Here is a 19,546-nt window from a genome sequence, read left to right as displayed (position 1 = left end):
TGCCAGGCACCGGCCATCCAGGGCAGCCAGAGCACAAGGCCCAGGGCCCCAAAAGTGTTTTCATGACTAAGTGTAATTAAAACTGAGAGGTGAACCGCCACAGGGTGCAGCAAAGGCGACCACTTAGATTGCCCTCTACTCTCCACACAGCATGACGTGCAAGCCTCCCAACACCCTACATGTGTGTGTGTGAGAGAGCGGGAAAAGAGAGGGGTCCGGTGATGTAAGTCCAGACAGAAGCAAACTTCCTGCCAGAAGGTGAGCCGCTGGTGGCAGTAGACAACCCCATTCCCTGGGAGGTCCCCCAGGGCAGGACAAGCTAGTAGCAGCCGTCCCAAACGTTTAGAGGTCCATTCATGGTTCTCATGCTTCTTCTTAATTTTTTTTTTTTTTTTTTAATCAGTAAATTTATAAGAGAACAGCAGGGTCTGCAATAAAAACGTAAACATTGAACAGTGCATTTAAAAGTTTAGAGAAAGTCAAATTAAGTTCACATGTAAAGGTTATAGTGCATTTTAGGTTCATTGTGAAATCACAGAAAAAGCTGAGTACCTCTAACTTTTTGGAAGTAATGTAGTTAGCAAGATACATGGTGTTGAACTGTAGGACTGTTATGGGTCAGAAACACAAATGGTATCATGTTGGTTCGGAGTTTGAGTTTTGCTCAGGATGTGTGAGGTCCTGGTACGCAATAGGCAAGGATATGTGGTCTCCTGGTGAATTTACTTGCCTTTAATTAAGCTGTTTTAAATGGATCTTAAAGGGTCCTGATCTCTTCTGTAGTGGATGTCCTCTGATTCCTCAATATCTTGTATCTGCACATAATAAACAGTTATCATTATTAAAGCATTAAAGTACTTTGTACTCCAGTTTCTTACATGTGATACAGGAGAATGGGGTTGGTTGTCACTTTTTACTTTAATTTCAATTCTCAAAAAGTGATAGCCTCAGATGGATCCATTTTAATCTCTAACAGTATAAAAATGTGTATAAAAACAGTACAACAGAACAGACATAGGCCTACTAAAATCTGGTATTTCTTTCACTTATACCACAAACTGGCTGAATCATTTTGTACTTTAGTATCAGTGTCAGAATAAAAAAAAATCAGTATAAAGAACAATATATCAGACAATAACAATACAACATATTAGAGACTGGCCCACAGCATGAGGGGGGTGTCTGGCCAAAAGTAGTCTTCCGGACAAACTTCCTGCCCATTTTCTATCTACAAAAAAAGAAGAAATTACTATATGTATCACACCATGCATGCATGCAAAACTGGGGTTTTGGCACATGTGACAACCAACCCCAACAGCATTTTTAGCTAGAAATTAAGCTAGCATGCATGAACAATAGTCTAGCAAAGAAAAAAAAACATTTTGAACTGTAGCTCTCCCTTTATATTATAAAATGGTAATAAGTGTTACATTTTAAACCAGCGTGTAAAAGACTTAGAAGAATGTAGAAAAACTGAAAAGTTACATTTTAATGTCAAAAACAAGAATGTCCTCTCACCTCAATGTCAAGAGTCAAAATGCTAAATTAACCATGTAGCTAATATATGACCACAATTAAGGAAATTTCAGTACCACTGTCTTTCACCTGTTTCCTCTAGTGGTCGAGTTGTAGCCACTCTGACAACCAACCCTGTTGGCTATATCTTTAAACATAAATTTAAACACACAAATTTAGACTGAGAAAAATGTTGCTGCAAACAATGTAAAATGTTAGCTAGCCTCCGAATGCTGATTAGCATTAGCATTGACTGTTACATAAACTTGTTGTAACGCTCCTTTAAACTAAATTAACTAACTCTTCTTTTCTTTTGAAGTCTATTAATCTTCTCTCCTCTTGTATTCACAGAATTTCCCATTTTGATTCATATAAACAAACGATGATAAGAAAAAACACAAACCAAACCTTCAAACATTGCAACTGGAACTTGTTGCTGCCATGACACCTCAAATTAAAGTATTCTTCCTCTGATCATAAAGACACGTTTGAAGGGGTGTAACATTAACATTAAATTCTGTGACCTGTGGCATCCCGTGACTTGATTAATGGATGGATGGATGGATGGATGGATGGATGGATGGATGGATGGATGGATTGATGGATAGATAGATAGATAGATAGATAGATAGATAGATAGATAGATAGATAGATAGATAGATAGATAGATAGATAGATAGATAGATAGCAGGATGACAGACAGCTCGGCAGTTCGAGTTTGAAACATACTTTTTCAACACAACTTTTCGGATTCTCGGTACACAACTTTAAAAGTGATCAGTTCTTGGAGTATGCAAATTATGTTGAGTAAAGGCGGTTTCTGTTATCTTTATTATATATGCAGACCTAATAAATATCATATGTATTTGTATGTCCTGAACAGAAATGTATAAAATTGACAGAGGTTTTCTTTTTCATTACTTTATTTTTCAATGAGCAGAACTCCAGATACCAGATGTCACCAGATGTCTACCATTTATTACCATGTGATATATTAAAAATATTATAATGTGGTTTTCTGCTTCTGTGTATCTATTAGGGGACAGAAGACAAATATCAGATTGTGTTCAACAGGATTTTGAGGAAAGTTTATACCATAAATTGAAGCAAAATGTCTCAGAAACTGTATGTGACAAATAGGTCACGTCGGGTTCTTATGAGTTAAACGGCTGCTTGACGTCTGTACGTTGGAACCCGCGACATGCAGACAATATTTGACAGAAGACAAAATTTAACGTTACACCTTTTGTGGCGGGAATCTAGCGTGATCATAAATCTAGTTGTTAGTGTGTTTCTTTTATTCAGGTCGTTTGTGTTTCAGGTCGTTTGTGTTCGGCTGGGATCAGTTCGCTAACAAAGTTCAGCTAGAAGCAGACACTGGTTGGTATAATTATAAGACTTTGTGGATTGTATAGGTCTGTTCACTTTAGGATCAACAGCCTCCTTTCAGTGTCTCCTTTAGCAGCAGAAGCTAATGACTTCGTCTGAAACTAGCTGAACAAATCTTCCCAACCACAGGGCAGGTGCGGAGAATGGCAAGTGGGAGAAGACAGTTGAAGAAAAAACACTTGGAAGAAAAACCTGATAAAAAGGTTTTTGATTTTACTCAAGAAGATGACAAGAAAGAACTGAGTGCTTCAGAGGACGAAGCAAGAGAAGGTAACATGATTGTAATCGAAACGGCCGCCTCAGCTCGTTGCTGCTACGCGTCAACGCGTCCGCCATATTGGTCGGGTCTAGACAGCTCATTAGATTTACACATGTGAACGGTTTGTGTCGTTTCGTTTAGATTAGATTATGGTGGAAAAAGGTTAAAACTGTAACGTTAGTGTTAATCAGTAATCATTGGCAGATGATCAAATTGGGTGGGGAAAATTGTTGTCAAAGGGAAAGGTAAAATCAAGTGTTTCTAAGGAGTAGATATGATTGGGGTTTTTTCTGTTTAACAATATAGATATTATTTATATTACCATCTGGTTTAAAAGGCAGCCCTCCATATAGTAGAGCCTAATTTGTTTCATCAAAACAGCATTTTGAAACCTCTTGTCATTTTGAAAAATACTACAAAAACTAACATACAACAACCACTAATTAAAAGGTTTTTAGGAAGTGCATTGCACTTGTGAAAACCATCCCAATAATTCTTGTTATAGTAAGCCCTGTTTTCTTAGATAAAAGTTATTATGGTAAATCCATTAGTACTTGATAGATCTTATTATTCACATGAACATGAAGTCTATATCTGCGCACATTTTTTGGACCATAATATAAGTGAAATTGTACTCCGGAAATGTGACACTGCCCTGCAAATAACTTAATTTTGGAAAACAAACTAGTCTTAAATTCCCCTCTGGTTCTACTGCAGCTCGCTCCAGGTTGGTGGCAAAGAGGTGTCACATACTCCATGAGAAGTGAGAACTTCTCAAGACCCCAAGAACAACAAAAAGTGTCATTTTAAGTACTTAAACTAACAGCTCCAGCTGTTCTCTGATGGAGTCTACAACATGTTACAGTACTTTTGACTTTTTAAATGTTTTCATCCACACTCTTCATTAATAGACATTAATATCTGACAGTAAGCCAGTGTGGGATTAGCCAGCAGCAGCTTTCAGTCTGGTCATGGACTGAGGTGAGCATCTCCTGCTCTGGAGCTGGAAGCTGGGAATGATGCTGCAAAGGTACAAGGCTGTTGAGTGCTTTTGGACGGGGGAGGGGCCTGAGTCAGCACTGCTGAAGAGTAAACGTTGTGTGGTTTTACATCAGTCCCCAAAAGTTTCCAATATCACCAGAAAAAGTCTCCAGATTTGTTACTAGTTGATTTTTTAAAAATAGAATTGCTGGAGGAGTCTGAAACTCACTACATATAGCGCCCAAGCGCTGATGTGTGTGTCACTGTAATTGTACCAAAAACCGTTCACACCGTTGGAATGCAAACTGTGATAACGTGTTAAATTAACGTGTTACAGTGCTATCCCTAAAAATGATAAGACGTACAGTGGTGAATTATGAAAAGAGAAAAAAAAAACAACAAAACGAGAAATCCAAGGTCTCCATAAATAATGGATTTCTAAGTTTGAAGTTGTTATTTATTTATGTATTTATTTGTTTATTTATTCATTCATTGCCATTCATTTTCCTTTTTTTTGTTTTTTTTTTGTTTGTTTTTTTGGAAACAGATTAAAAAAATGCAGGAGGAAACCCTGTGGTACTATGATAAATGTTATTATAGTAAACGATGTAGTACTACATAAGTGTTATTGTAAACCCTGTGGTACTGAAAGGTTTCATGTTCATTCAGATGCTGTCAGGTTATGTCTGAAGTAGGACTAAAGGCTTTCACATCAACAATAAAGGCTTCGATAACAATATTAATAATATGACTAAAAAGTGCCAGAAATAAAAACAAACAGTTGTTTATACTTACTATGAAAACTCATTCTTAGTGATTATGTTAAAATAGTCTTTGTTTAGCCCCACAGGCATCTTTCCTCCATTCAGTCCTCTAAAAAAATTGGTAACTTGCCGGGACCAATATGGCGGCTCCACTGGCATAAGAACTAGGGACCAGTACAGCGTATATGTATATATGTCTATGGTTGTAATACCTGGAGCTGCTTTGAAAATACTAACTTTGAATTTGATGTCTGTCTTTGTCCCAAAGATGAAACTCCAGTCGTGGAAAAGGTGGCAAAAAAGAGGCCTGCTGCTGACTTTGAGGAAGAGGGGGTCCCATGTGGTGTTGGGTATAGCCTCTATTTCAAGATTAATGTAATAGGATGGCTGAAATGTTATAAAAACCTCTGATGTTACTTTAAGATGAAACCATTAATAATCATCTTATTTTTCACCAACAGCCTACTAAGAAAATAACTAGTCATCATGTAGAGGCTTCAAACAGGAATTATCTGAGTAAACAGTGTTGTATTAAAGTTTCATGCTGATGTACTGTATCGTTGCTAATGCAGGTGCACTGAGTTTGTTTAATTAAATATGACACAAATATTTCTCTTCGCTCCTCAGAAATGAAGTGCAGAGTATGTTGGAGAAATTTGGAGGTAAGCTTTTTTTTTTGGTCTAATCTACTCTTGATAAAATGTTTTTGTTGTTTTGAAAGGTCAGATTTGGCATTGATTTTTTTAGATATATAGAATAAAAACTGTATTTGTGATTTTACTTTGTATAAAATTTGTTTAATTTATCAACTATAACACAATATTTGAGATTTTTTTCTTGTTTTCATATTCATATAGATGAGTTCAAACAATTAAAATATTCAGTAATCAATCATTTTAAATCAGCATAAATTGATCAATAACAGTTTTTATCAGTATATATTAAATAGTTCATTACTACTGATAATGTTTAGGTATGCAAAGCCTTGTTAAATGTTTTTATGTGTGTGCCATCTCGATATGTGCGCCTTCGAACAGTTACAGCAGTTAACTATGCTCTAACTACTACAACTAACCAGCATGCACAGGTACAGAAGCAGGGTTTACCCATCGCCAGTGTCGTGCAACTTCATGCTTCTCATGAATAACTTCAGTTTATTTTAGGTTAGAATTTAAAGTGAAAGACTGGACTTGAGAAAGAGAGGAAATTAAAGTGTGTCTTGCGATCAAATCAATTATTGGGGCAGCTGTAGCCAAGAAGGTCTACCAACCGAAAAGTCGGTAGATTGATTCCATGCTTCCTCTAAATACAGGCTGAAGTGTCCTTGGGCAAAACACTGAACTCCACATTGCTTCCCGAAATGTGTCTCAGGGTGTAAATGCGAGTGGTAGAAGAGAGCACTTAGTAAATAACAGTAGAAAGTACTGTGTGTGTGTGAATGGGACATGAAATGTAAAAGCACTTTGACTGGTCAACATATGACTAGAAAAGTACTTTATAAGTACATACCATTATTATACTAGACCAGGGCTACTCAATTCGGTCCTACGAGGGCCGCAATCCAGCAGGTTTTCCATGTATCCCTGCACCAACACACCTGAGTCAAATTAATGAGTCATTGCGTAGAACCCGATTGGCTGTTAGAGCCACCTAATTTGACTCAGGTGTGTTGGTGCAGGGATACATGGAAAACCTGCTGGATTGCAACCCTCGTGGGACCGAATTGAGTAGCCCTGTACTAGACCTTCACTTCTGTTACACAAAATAGATATGCATGTGGAACAGATGTGTGGACAATTTAACATAAGTTCATCCTTTAAACAGCTATTTGCTTGTTCTTTAAGCCCAGGCGGACATAACTTGCACAGAAATGATAGATTTAATTTTCAGACAGAACATAATATTCCCATAATAATCATAATCAGACGAGGTGTCCAATGTGCACGCTGCCTCTGCAGCGCCTCTATTTTCACCTGCACTCGCTGTTTTAGGGCAGGACTGCACCAGCGTTTCCACAGAGCTGTCCTGGTTTGTTATGCTTGAGTGTGCAGTGCATCGTGGGTAAGATGGTGTGAGGGAGGTGTGGCGGCGGGGAGATGCAGGCAGTGATTGTTGCAGGACTTCACATAATGTGAATGAATTCACATTCAGGTTCTTTATTAGCAAATACGTTTCAAACAGTTCAACGTTCACAGAAAACCAAATGTGTTTGTGCACAAAACTGCTCGTAGTTTAACCCTTTAACACCAGATGTCACACACTTGCATCAAACCACTCCTGGCCTTAGTTTATTTTAATTCTTTATGTAATGTTATTCTATTTGCTTTTATTCCCTCTTAGTGATGTATTTATTTATCTATTATTTATTTTCACTGATTTATTTTTATTCATTTATTTAACACTAAACCATTTTATTTTGTCTTTTTCATTTTGTCATTTTTTTCTAGATTTGTTTCCCTGTATTTATTTTTTAGTTTTTTTTTTAGTTTTATTTTTTGTAAATAAATTCAGGGATTAAGAGGTTCATACAATTTTTGTCAGAGGTGATTTAGTAGGAAGTTTATTGATAAAGGCTGTATTCCACTTGAAGGAAGATCTGCTTTGTGCACATTCAGCAAAAATGAATTCGTCCCATGTCAATTAACATTTACCTTTTTTATGAGCATAAGTCATTACATACTTGTAATATCTTTGTGTCAGTATTCCCATTATTTTGTTTTGTTTTTTGAACCTGAAGAGAAAAAAAACAACAAAACACCCGCCTCACAGAACTTCATTCATCATCATCATCGTATTCCCTCTGTCTGGCCCTGTTTTGTGATGTAACAGATAAAAAACAGGGTTTTCTCTTATGTGGTTCCAGCTGATATCAGCAAGGTGATGCAGGCCAAGAAGAAGCGCCTCGAGTGTCTGACAAAGAACTACATGAGGGGAAGCCAACAGAAACTGGAGCAGCTGTGGAACAACTACCATGGCCAGAGGTTTCTTCTTCTATAGCTGATTAAATTTGAAGAATCTGATTAAATATATGTCTAAATCTGAATAACAAAACGTGGTGTTGATTGACAGTCTCAGCTTTGTGTGCTGTAATAAATGTGTATTTGCGTGTCTCCGCTGTCTGAAACAATGCGTGCAGGAAGAAGATGACTCATCAGTATTCTCAGCAGGTGTCCTCGGCGCTGCAGCAGTGGGAGCTTGAAGCCCAGCGAGCTGAGGAGCAGGAGGAGAAGCTCAATGTTGGTTTTTAACTCCAATGCTTGTTTGGTTAGATTACTTCCATTACATGACTGGGCTCAGTCATTGCACTATTTTGGGGGGACTTTGGCCACATTAAACCAGGTCCTGCTGAAAAAGTACAAGACTTTAGATAATCAAATCGGGACTAAATTATCCTACAGAGCATGAAGATGTGCTAACACAGTTCCTGATTAGAGAAACCTTTATTCTATTCATGAAAATGCATGTATTTATTTCTATATTGTTTGCACCTATACCAGGGGTCTGCCACCTTTACAAGCCATTTATCAATTTGGACGTGAGTGTAGGATACGATCAAATGTCACAACAGGTCTGAGATCTTGTACGCACGTTTGAGTCAGTGTGGATCAGTGTTACAGCAGCAGGCACTGAAAATAATTAAACAAACCTCAAACCATCATCTTATATTCATTACTCCATTTGCAAAACAAAAGCATATTTAAATAGATTCCAAAAAACACACTTAAAATGATTTGGGAAAATAACAAACATGATGTACGGCCTAAGCCCACATGTGACAATTAGAATAGCTTAAATTTAATGCACAGGCCCATAAATCATTACACATTACAGCTGGAAATAATGATAAATACAAACAGAGGTATGTGTTTGCAAACTAACTCATACCTACATTCACTCTTGGAGTATCTCATCATCCCGCTAGCAAACCCTGCCACAGAGCAGGAGCGCAGGTTCAACAGAGCGCACACACTCACACGTGCACGGTGGCGTGCTGTTTCAGGTTGCTGAAGGGCAGGTGGATGTATTTCGGACCAGCAAGATGAATGCTTCTGTACTCTCCGGAGAAAGTCTGTGACATAATTCTGCCCTGCACACCATGCTCTGGCTAATGGAGCGTTTTGATGCCCCAAAGCAGCCAGAGGAGGATGCCCAGGGAACTGAGCCCAGCACAGCCTCCGCTGGGGGCCATACTGAGGAGACAGCGTAGTCTAGACCTTAAAGTTGTATAACTGTTCTCTTTAATCAGTAGGCTAATGTTTCCCATGCTGTGCACACAAGTGTGGAGGCTACCAGTTTTCTCTTTTGTAGGCTATAAAAAGTGGCTTCATATAACAGAACCTTGAACACATAAATGCTTCGCTAATGCAGGAAAACACAGACAACTTTTGCGCTTTTAAAAAGTTTAATTAAATGTTTTTTAATGTTTTCATTGATTTCTTAGCATCATTAAGTAAAGAATTGTGACTTTGTTACCAAGAATGGGCTATTACCCAAATTAAAAACTAATAAAACATTAATTATTAGCATATATATGCTACTTATTGAAAATTTTCTTCAAACCTCAGCCGGAGTCTGATCAACAGCGGTGAGGCTATTTACTGCCACTGTGATCCTCTTCCATGTAGCATTTTTGTTCACACTTTTGACTTTGGTTTTTAGGCTGCCAAACAGCACCTCTTTATTCTTTTCCACCTCACAAGTGAGGCTTTCTATCTCCACCTCTAAATTTTTTTTTTTTTTTTTTTTTTTTTTTGGGGGGGGGGGGGGGGGTGAGGGGGCAGAACGTCTCCTCTCCATGGTTTGATCTCACTGGGCAATGCCTCTGGACCACGAATAATTAGTGGGTAACATGTAAATGACGATGAATTTCAAACACTGTATTTATCAAGGCCGGATCATTCGTACCCTGGAATCAGATACAAACGTTTCATAAATCACAAGTGGATCCAATCCTAAGATCATTCCTCCAATCAGATGCGCACATATTTCCACGTACATTTGATAAATGAGGGCCATTATGTTCTGGAAATTCAATGCAATTATTCCATAAAAATATAAAATAGCTAAAAACCTGCATTTGTTTTTTATATCTATATTTCAAAACATTAGTTCTTTAGCTTTTTAGCCAGGTATTAGGAGCCATTGTGGAAGGTCCAGAGAGTGCCACAGGTTGCAGACCCCCTGGTCTAGACTATCTGGGTCAGTTCCAGAGCAGAATAAAAAGAAACAGCCGCATAACAGTGATTCATTGATAACTTGGCAAGCCTAGTAGGTGTAATACATGATTTAGTCAGGTGATTGTTTTTGTTAGAGCGGCGTATTTAAAACGTGCTGATAAGCAGCAATGTGCCAGAAGAAACTCACACTGCATGTCCTTCTGTCAGGGTCAGAACAGGCTGCAGTTTCCCAAACAGAATGGTGCGTTCCAGTTGTCAGAACTCCGAGCGGATGACAGTTAGTGACGTCATTCCCAGGTAGTTGGCGTTCCAGCTGCATCAACTTGGAAGAAATGGACAGCCAGTTTGTGAGCGTGTATAGAACTAGAAAATCACAAACCGATTGTAAAAATGTGCACCGTGAGAACAGCAGCCAAGAATAATGATCAATAAACCACATGCTCATGCGATTTTTCACGACCTTTCCCGATTTTTCATGTTTTTGACAGATGAATGTTTGTACACATTCAGTTACTCAGTTATACTCAGACAGCCCCTCTATAGTAATTGTACTGAAAGCTTTTTTACTATCACTCACATTCGTTCCCCATCGGACACGTCGGGAGGCAACGTGGGGTCCAGCGTTTTGGCCAAGGACAGTCTGGCAAATAGTCTGGAAAAGCCAGAAATCCATCCTCCGACTTTCCGCTCAGTAAAGAGCCGAATGAAAAGGGTTGAACCCTCTCAGTTTTACATTTTGCTTTTGTGTTTGCAGAATCTGTTCCGGCAGCAGCAGAAAATCCTGCAGCAGGCCCGAGTTGTCCAGAACCAGAAGCTGAAAACTGTCCGAGAGCTCTACGAGCAGTTTGTGAAGGTGAGAGAAATGTTATGATCCAAGGGCAAAGGTGTCATTTTGAATTGGTAGGAACATAAAAGTGGCCCCCTGAAGCCCTGGAACATGAGTGACTTCTCTGTACTTACAGTAAACAAGATCATGTAAATTAGAGTAGATAGAAAATCTAAACAAACTTTTTCTAATCCAAAATATTCCTTTTTTGTTTTTGTTTTTTTTATCCCAATAAATACAGGATTGTCTTAAAAATTTTTTCAATGTTAGGATTTGAGGACTTCTGGCACAGTACATCATCCTTATAGTGGTAATAATTCTGTGATCATTTTGACTCACTGCTATTGTAAATAACTTATGTTGATAGCAGTGTTCATTTTTACATCAGTATTCTCATTTTAAAACATGTTAAAAATGAGTCTGATCCACAAAAAAATTTGACTTGGACTCAATTAATGCTGTTAAATTAACTTCATTGATAACATTAATACGCCACACAACCACAATAACACAACCACTGTAATCTACAAACGCACTATCAGCTACACAGCTTAAATCATAAATATATTCCACAATAAATTTTGCAGTAAAATTAGAAGAACATCAGAAAAACTAAAACAAAATGCTATTGCACACACCCCTCAGTCCTAAAAGAGATATTGCAGTCTGTGGCCATAAATGCTTTGTGTGTTATACATTGCATGTTTGTGCGTGCAGCTGTATGAAATAACTGACTTTTTTTGTTATGTAGTCTCTTTTGATGTGTGCAAAGGCTTGTTTTGATTTTTCATGTAAAGCACTTTGTGTTGCCCCAGCATGAAAGTGCTTTATAAATTAAGTTTGATTCGATTTGAAAAAACGCTATTAAATTATTTGAAATTTTGATAGAAATGGGGACAAATGAACTTTTAAACAGTTCAGTCTGCATTTGGAACTCGACACCTCCTGCCAAGAAGGTAATAACTCGTATTCAGGATAAAGGATGTGTGATGGGACTGATGAAACTCTCTGATCTTGTCTGAGTACGGACTGGTCGTGGACGGATTGGAGGGAGCTGTTTACATCATCCTGTCCTTTGACAGGGACATGTCCGTACTGAATGGCCACAGGTGGAGTGGCCCATGTCATGACCTCTTTGAGGACCAAGACTTGAGTCGCGATGTGTCTGCCATGTGGTTGGGTTTATAGTTGTTACTAGTTAGCAGCTGAGAATCTCAGGCTCTTTCTGGCTGGGTGCTGTTGCTGCTTTAGTGTGTATTGAAAATGCTTCTCACAGGGCTTCTGTTTACTAGTCAGAAACCCAGTAACACATGTTTTGAATGCAGTAAGAAGTGCTTGATCAGCATTCAGTTGCTGTCAGATGACCAACACACCTACTATGAGCTGTGATAGTCAGCGGCTCAGCTGTTCTTTGAGCTGCTGCTTCTTTTGACCACTGAAGTGTGACTGTATCAGGTCTCTCCTGTCTTGCATGTTTGTTTCCAGATGTGCTTGAGTGACATATAAACTACTTAAGTCACTGCTATTTTTTGCTAATTTGAATTTGCAAAATGATCCTGCAGAAAGGCAGGAACGGTTTGTATTTGAGCTGCAGCTGTTACCTGGATGTCAGCATGTAACTAAAGACCTCATTGTTTCCTCCAGAACATGGATGACATGGAGAAGAGCCATGATATGTTCCTGCAGGGGGCACAACAAGAGCTGAGGAAGGAGATGGCCACCCTGCAGAAGAAGATCCTCATGGACACGGTGAGCTTAGCATCAAATAGTAGGACAGACAGCCTTGTGTTGATTTTAGACACAAAAGTATTGTTTGTTTCCACAGCAACAGCAGGAAATGGCCACAGTCCGTAAATCGCTGCAGTCCATGTTGTTCTAGCCAGCTGTTACCACGGAAACCATTTCAGTATGACAAGTTTCTGCTGCATGTTTGTTCTTCATTACAGTAACATTCGAGTTCATCTATTTCACATTTTAATAAATATTATAACTGTTATAATTCTTCTGATTATTATGTGTTCATCTGTTCATGAATTTATTTTATTTTATTATTTTTTTTGTATAAAAACTAAGTTTATGCTGCTGTGGTTTTCACTTCATGTTGTGTTGAGTCAGACAAACTCTGCAGTCGTAGAGTTCAATAAAAAATACATATTTGTGTACAGATCCTTTGTGTGTCTTGTCATTTAGTACATACTGATCTTCTAGGTTTATATATACACTCAGTCAAAACATTAAATTTTCTTGTTTAGACAGAACCTTTAAAACGTGTAAGCCATAGTGAGTTAAAGAAAAGCTTTACTTTAATATTTCTTGTATTCCCACCCACGCACACACATAAACACAGAAGAAAAACTTTTTTTAATATGTTCTTGTAAAATGTCTTGTTAATTCATAAAAGGATTTTAGGGGAAACACAGCCTTTATGTTTTATTATTCAAGAAAAATAAAGTAAATATGTTTAATTTATTCAGAACAACTGATTTTTTATTCTTGTTTTTTGGTTTAAAAGAAATAATAAAAATGTTTTTTTTTTTGTCAATTTATCTCAATAATCTTTTTCCGGAATATCTGGTTAATTAAAAAAAAATCATTTTCTGAAAAGTTAACACCTAATTTAAGATGGATTTTGAGGGTAAATTTTGACTTGTTAATTCTAGAAAAATCTTAAGGAAATATTTTTTTTGTAAATGGTTATACAGTGATTCTGAAAAACAGCTTTTTTTATCAAGTATTTGAGCCTTAAGCTTTTTTTCTTCGCTTTTTTTTTTCAAATGTATGAAAGTTAAAACTAAGGGAAGGAGGGTGAAACTGCTAGAAATATATCTTTATTGCGTTTTTTGGGATTTACTTTCTGCTTATTACATTATGGGTTTATAGTTGAAAACCACCTCATAAGAAAACTGTAAAGTTATAAAACCGTCACGGAGGATTTTTCGGTGCTTTACTGACCCGGAAGTGTATGCACTTATTTTGACGGAGGCTTCCTGTGCTGACCAACCGCTGGTTTTTTGTCTTGTCTGCCGTTTTAGGACCTCAAAAACCTCCTGCAGTATTCAGGTAAATTGTTTAATCTGACGTTTTTGTTCTCAACACAACTTTAAGAATTGAAGTTCAATTGATCTGACTTGTTTTGTCGTTGTGTTTGTTTGTTAGCAGCTAATGTAGCTGTTTCTCTCAGCTAACAAACTAGCTGTTTCACGATATTCCTGGAGCCTTATTTCCCCTCAGATGTGGGCCGTTCACGGTCCCTCTTTAATGTTAATCGTTTTAGTTTCAGCTAAACGGTTGATCCTGGTTTCATTGTAGACTTAAACTCGGACTGTTAGCTTACTCTTCTTTGTGTTTCAGATGAACTCTTTGTCAGGGTGATATGAGCCTGAATCACAGGTGATCGAGCTGCTTTGGGGACCAAGTGTGTATCTGTGCTAGAGGAGACCATGGCTGAGAGGATTGCAGCCAGCCCCTGTTCATCTGAGCCGGACAGTCCTGTAGGTCTGAACCGAGGCTGCCTCCTCGAACCCCAGGACGTCCTCTGCTCGAATCTGCCCATTATGGTTCCAGAAACCCCGAGGTACCGCATCTCTTTACAGGCGTTTTTCATATACAGAGTTAGAGGTATATATTTAATTGGGTTGGATTAATTCAAAACAGGCTGGTTGTGGGTTAAGTTACATAGTTATCTTGGGTGTAAAGAAGTAAAAATTATGTTCCTTTTTCTGATTAGGGTGTAGCTATGTTTTTTTTGTGTGTGTGTTATACATGGCTAAAAGTAAACAACCTGATACTGTCAAGACCATTTCCTCATATAACCAGCCGTTTCACTTTGTAGCTGATTTCTGTTTGTGTTATCATCACAGTTTACAAGGCAGAAGTAAGTAAACATTGTCTCTTATGGCAAAGTTTCCATTTGCATGAGTCACTTTGATTTCACTTTCACAGCTAAAAGTTCAGGACTTTCCATCAGCTTCTTCTGTCTGAGCAGCTTAGAAACTCTTATTCCAGTACCATCAATCCAGAAAAAGAACCACTCCTTCATTCATAATGGAGACATCAGCAAAAAGAAAAGAGGACAAAAATAAAAATTTGGATGAACAGTTCTCTTTCACACAGCTGAAAATAGTTTTGTTTACGAAGTCTAACATTTATTCCCAGATCCAAATGTGTTCACCAGATTGTTCACTTTTATCCAACAATAACAAAGAAAAATAGCTCTGTCTAAATCAGAATTTTCTGTTTATTTTATTAGAAGTCTAATAATCTAAAATAGTTAATCAGCTCACTTTTATATGAACAAAATGATTTATTAACGTCTGTCCAGATCTTAGTTTAAAAATACTTGTCCAAACGCCATCATTTGAAGCTTTCTTCCACTTCCTGGGGAATTTTTTAGGGCTGGTTTGTAAGTGCCTCAGATTTTGCTGAATCTTTGCTTGACAACAGTGGTTGTTTTTGTTTGTTCGGTTGTTCAGCCCACAGCTTGGCAAGCGGAGGAAATGTCGTCGTACCGCAGAGCAGTGTTTCAGCCCTGTGAGTCAGCGTGCTGCAGGTCCTCAGGTGGGATTCGGGGTCTCTTCAGGACCAGAACAACCTGCTGCTACTGAACAAGGTCTTTCACATAAACCCAAGCGCCGGCGGCTAGCAGACCACAACGCTGGCTTCGTCCCGGCTTCCTCTCTTAGGGCTCTTCCTCAGAACACCTGGCTGGAGGCTCCCTCCTCTTCCTCCACTTCATGCTCCTCCGCTTCATCGTCTTCCTCCTCATCTACCTCCTACCTCACACCTGTTTCGGTCTTTCGGCTAAAACAGGTTGAGACAACGACTTCAGCGTCGCCTTCAGTAGCAGCATCAAGCTCCAACTCGCTCTCCTTCCTCACCGAAGAGGAGAGGAGATGGCTGAATGGAGAATACGAAGATACCTCACCAGGTCCGAAGACACTTTACCCTTCATCTGACCAACTGTCTAAGCTTTCAGCACCTCCTGTGTCTTTAGTAGTTTTGTGGTTGTTTCTTCTACAGTGGCGGCAGTGGAGCAGATCATCATCAGTGACGATGACGAAGCCACAGTTCGCTCATTACAGATGGAGGAAGATGAGGCGTTGGCTCGGAGCCTGCAGGTAGAAGCCTTCATCCACGGCCTCAGACACTAACGTCTCACCTGTGATCTTGACACTAACTTCATGTTTGCTTTGTTAATTCAGGCTCAGTTTAACCAAGAGGAGTCAGAAAGCAGACACCAGCATCATCATCATCATCACCACCACCATCATCATCATCAGCAGCAGAGCCACCAAAGGGTGAGACATCCTACAGCCTCCGCATGTAAATCAAAATGAACACAAAGTCAAAGTTATGTTTAAGAACATCAGATTAAATGAGACGTGGATGAACGTGAATCGTACAGATTTGTTTCATCACATCTACATTATTGTAATTCTTTATTCACTCATCTTAGGAAAAAAAAAACATGCTCTTCAATTTCCTCTGAAAATCATCTTCTTGAACTGGCTTTTGTTGTCATGTTTCTATTTTTTCGTGTTTCTTTTATTTAACTGTAAATTATTACTTTGTGATTTTTAGCTTGACAGCTGCTGTATGAATAAATCTTGATTTGCTTACCAGCAGAGAGGTGGAGCTGCTTCAGCATCGGGTTTTCAGTTCTGGAGTCAGAACTCTGATGTGCAAACCGAACTGGTTCTAAGGTGACTTTCTGTGTCAGCCTTAGAACTAGATTTCTGCTTTAGAACTGGGTCCAGATCTTCATCACCTCTTGATCCACATCTAAGTTCTGCTTACGTGAGGGGCTGAGGTTGGGCTTACGGGGACCAACCAGATGTGGTTAACTCTGCGGTCTTTGTCTGCAGTATTATTCCTACGTGGAGCCCAGCTGGATGTCTCAGGTGTTGGCTGCTGTCTCTCCTCTGGTCGGTCTTGAAGATGGTATGATCACAGAAAGTAATCAGATTACACCTAATCCATGTGTAATAAACTCTGATCAGACCTCAGCTCACTTTATTAGCTGGTGTGTTTACACAGATGTGATTGGCCAGCGGAGTCGATTAGGGCGGGGCAGGAGGAGGAGGATCATATTACCCAACTTTTCAGACGACTTTCAGGGAAATGACTACGAGGTGAGGAAGAGGAGGAAATGTCATCACTCTGCAGGTGTCTTTTCTTTTTTTTTCATCATCTCCCTCTTCTCATCATTTCAGGCTCTTCTGGAGTTTGAGGAGCGACAAGGTGCCGTCGTATCAAAGAAACTAAGCCGCAGGGAAATCCAGAGGTTTCCTACCAAAAAGTTCCAGTCTGCCAGCAACTCTGGGAACACTCAGTGAGTCCAGGATCCGGTTGGAACCGAACCGCTGCATTTACTGCTCATTTCAAATATCTCTCATCTTTCACTCATTCATCTCACCTCTCTGCTGACTGATTGGCAGGTGTCAGATCTGTTTCTGTGACTACACCAATGGAGAGAAGCTAAGGATGCTGCCCTGTTTCCATGACTACCACGTCCAGTGTATAGACCGATGGTTAAAGGTAAGAGCTAACGGAGACAATTCGTCTAAATTCAGAGCAGTTCTTCTACTGAATCACACCCGCTAACATGGCTCATAGGCTGGCTTGTTTTTTGTTCTCTGGACAGAGTGAGACATCTGTCTCGGGGAATCTCTTTGTTTATGATGCGTTTCTTTCTTACAGGAAAACACCACCTGCCCAATCTGCAGGGTCAACCTGGCTGATGGAGACTCTCTGGCCCCCCAGACCCTCTGACTCCTGCTTGAGTTTGTTCAAAGGATGACTCAGCTCAACTTTCTTATTTTCTACTTTTATTATTTACATCTTTCCTCAGCACTGATGAGACTGTGAACAACCTGTAACTGCGTTGTCATGTTCTGCTGCTCACAGACTTTTAGATCAAATAAAGAGGATTTTTTCCCTTGGTGTTTGAGAGTCTCTGCAGAGCGTCACTCCTCGTAGTAGCGCTTCTTCATGGCTCTGTATTTCCTCAGGTAGTAGAGAGCCTCTACCTCTGAAGCCACGAGCTCCCCTGGAGTTATAAGGGCTTTGATCTGCTCTGGGTCCTGGACCGTTTTAAGTAAACGCTGCTCTCAGGCAGTCTCTGAAGTAGCCGTCACCTTTAGGGTACTCCCAGGCGAGGTAAAGGAACTAGGAGGAGGACCGGAAGCTGCTGAGAAGCAGCACATCGTCATGGTAACAACAAAGGTGGTCCAGGTAACTAAAGAACATGATGGAACTGTGATTATGTCAAATGAAGTTTAACAGTCTGAATATTAAATATCTGAGCTCTGCGTTAATTAAATCAAAGGTTAGTAAATTATTCAAATGAAACATCCAAAATTTCCAAATACAACATTAACAGTCAGGCTGCTGGGTAGGCGCACATCGGCCAAGCCCCTGCTACTTTGCTTAACAATCTTTCTTCTTAGAGGAGTACAGGTAATATATCACCGGATTAAACTGCCCATGATGATCTAAATATGTCACAGAAACAAAAGCCTTCGACTGCAAGACAACAAGTAAGAGGAAACAGCCACACGAGAGGAAAGCACCTGGTCCTGATGGCTTCATCTCAGAATTTTATAAGCAGTTTAATCATCCAGCAGAACCTCTAACAAACGTTCTCTGAATGTCTGCTAAATGGATGTCTCCCTCATAGTTTTAATTTGGCTTGTATATCTCGGATAAACAACTAGAGAATTACTTTTTATATAGGCTGGTTAGTCTAATCAAAGTAGACTAAAATATTGGCAACTAGATTGGAGAAATTCCTCACAAACTTGATTAACCCAGATCAAACAGGATTTATTATTAATAGATGCTCCCATTCAAATGTGCATGACTATTAAATGTTATTCATACTTTCAGACTAGAAAAACCAAAATTCTTGCTATCTCATTAGACACAGAAAAGGCATTTGATAGGGTGGAATAGGAGAATTTATTTAATGTTAAGAGATTTAAGCTAGGTGACACATTTATTAATTGGGTAAAAATATACAAATCGCCAATGGCTAAGATTTTAGTTAATGGACGCTGCTCTGATCCATTTTACCTTCAGAGAGGGACTCGACAAGGATGCCCATTGTCACCCCTTCTTTCTGCGCTGGCCCTCGAGCCGCTAGCAGAAATAATCAGAGGACACAATGAAATCAATGGAGTGAAACTAGCGGCAATGGACCACAAAACTGCACTTTATGCAAAAAAAAAAGAATCCTGAGTTCTTAATTCCCATTATTCTACCTGTTATAAATGAATTTTCTAAAATTTCTGGTTACAAAATGAATTTAGAGAAATCTGAAGCTCTCCCTTTGGGGAGCTGTAATCAGCCTGCTGACGTCCTATTATATGGTCACCATCTGGATTTACTTATCTTGGAATAAGAATATCTGCAAATATAAAAAATATTTTTCCTCATTATGTTTAAGAAAAAACTGATTCCTATAACATTCTTTTTTCTGTTTCTCTGCATTGATCTAGTTTAGTGATCCACTTTTGTAATGTCACTGTCTGAATGTTTTTTTTTCTCCTTTTCTGTATATGTGTTGTCATGAATGTTTTGTTATTGTGGTTGTTATGTTTATTGTTTGTTCATTCAAATAAAAAAAAAAAAAAAG

At 38.9% G+C, this 19,546-nt stretch overlaps 2 protein-coding genes and 1 long non-coding RNA gene across 5 annotated transcripts; 2 read left to right on the top strand and 1 right to left on the bottom strand.

Moving 5' to 3' along the window:
- Positions 1-1,051: 1,051 nt before the first annotated feature.
- On the bottom strand, positions 1,052-2,002 carry LOC121647888. The gene is made up of 3 exons (XR_006011900.1): positions 1,924-2,002; positions 1,593-1,663; positions 1,052-1,228 (listed from the first exon to the last, which is right to left on the bottom strand). It is a non-coding gene; the product is annotated as an uncharacterized LOC121647888 (long non-coding RNA).
- Positions 2,003-2,743: 741 nt separating this feature from the next.
- sycp3 (synaptonemal complex protein 3) lies at positions 2,744-13,075 on the top strand. Of its 3 annotated transcripts, none has more exons than XM_041996221.1 (9): positions 2,744-2,895; positions 3,034-3,174; positions 5,177-5,258; positions 5,536-5,570; positions 7,772-7,889; positions 8,045-8,144; positions 10,840-10,938; positions 12,556-12,660; positions 12,743-13,075. In XM_041996221.1, the coding sequence occupies exons 2-9, from the start codon at positions 3,048-3,050 to the stop codon at positions 12,788-12,790; spliced, it is 714 nt and encodes a 237-aa protein (XP_041852155.1). In that variant the 5' UTR covers positions 2,744-2,895; positions 3,034-3,047; the 3' UTR covers positions 12,791-13,075. The 3 variants fall into 3 exon arrangements, with proteins under 3 accessions (XP_041852155.1, XP_041852154.1, XP_041852153.1); XM_041996220.1 differs by having other exon boundaries at positions 2,747-2,895; positions 2,966-3,174; positions 12,737-13,075; XM_041996219.1 differs by having other exon boundaries at positions 2,748-2,895; positions 12,737-13,075.
- Positions 13,076-13,870: 795 nt separating this feature from the next.
- si:ch211-59o9.10 (uncharacterized protein LOC561841 homolog) lies at positions 13,871-17,853 on the top strand. Its single transcript, XM_041997458.1, has 10 exons — positions 13,871-13,971; positions 14,263-14,485; positions 15,384-15,838; positions 15,931-16,028; positions 16,113-16,208; positions 16,776-16,851; positions 16,948-17,042; positions 17,124-17,242; positions 17,349-17,448; positions 17,611-17,853. The coding sequence occupies exons 2-10, from the start codon at positions 14,352-14,354 to the stop codon at positions 17,680-17,682; spliced, it is 1,245 nt and encodes a 414-aa protein (XP_041853392.1). The 5' UTR covers positions 13,871-13,971; positions 14,263-14,351; the 3' UTR covers positions 17,683-17,853.
- The last annotated feature ends 1,693 nt before the right edge of the window (positions 17,854-19,546 follow it).

Source organism: Melanotaenia boesemani, chromosome 10 (genome assembly GCF_017639745.1).
Source record: "Melanotaenia boesemani isolate fMelBoe1 chromosome 10, fMelBoe1.pri, whole genome shotgun sequence".
In the NCBI taxonomy this organism is placed as follows: Eukaryota; Metazoa; Chordata; class Actinopteri; order Atheriniformes; family Melanotaeniidae; genus Melanotaenia; species Melanotaenia boesemani.
This window is presented reverse-complemented; position numbering and strand designations above follow the sequence as displayed.

Coding starts and splice junctions, on each gene's coding strand:
- si:ch211-59o9.10 (XM_041997458.1), top strand. CDS start 14,352: ATGGCTGAGAGGATTGCAGCCAGCCCCTGTTCATCTGAGCCGGACAGT. Junction 16,209..16,775: donor AGCAGCAGAGCCACCAAAGG/GTGAGACATCCT, acceptor CTTTGTCTGCAG/TATTATTCCTACGTGGAGCC. Junction 17,043..17,123: donor TTCAGGGAAATGACTACGAG/GTGAGGAAGAGG, acceptor TCATCATTTCAG/GCTCTTCTGGAGTTTGAGGA.
- sycp3 (XM_041996220.1), top strand. CDS start 3,048: ATGGCAAGTGGGAGAAGACAGTTGAAGAAAAAACACTTGGAAGAAAAA. Junction 10,939..12,555: donor TCTACGAGCAGTTTGTGAAG/GTGAGAGAAATG, acceptor TGTTTCCTCCAG/AACATGGATGACATGGAGAA. Junction 12,661..12,736: donor AGAAGATCCTCATGGACACG/GTGAGCTTAGCA, acceptor TTGTTTCCACAG/CAACAGCAGGAAATGGCCAC.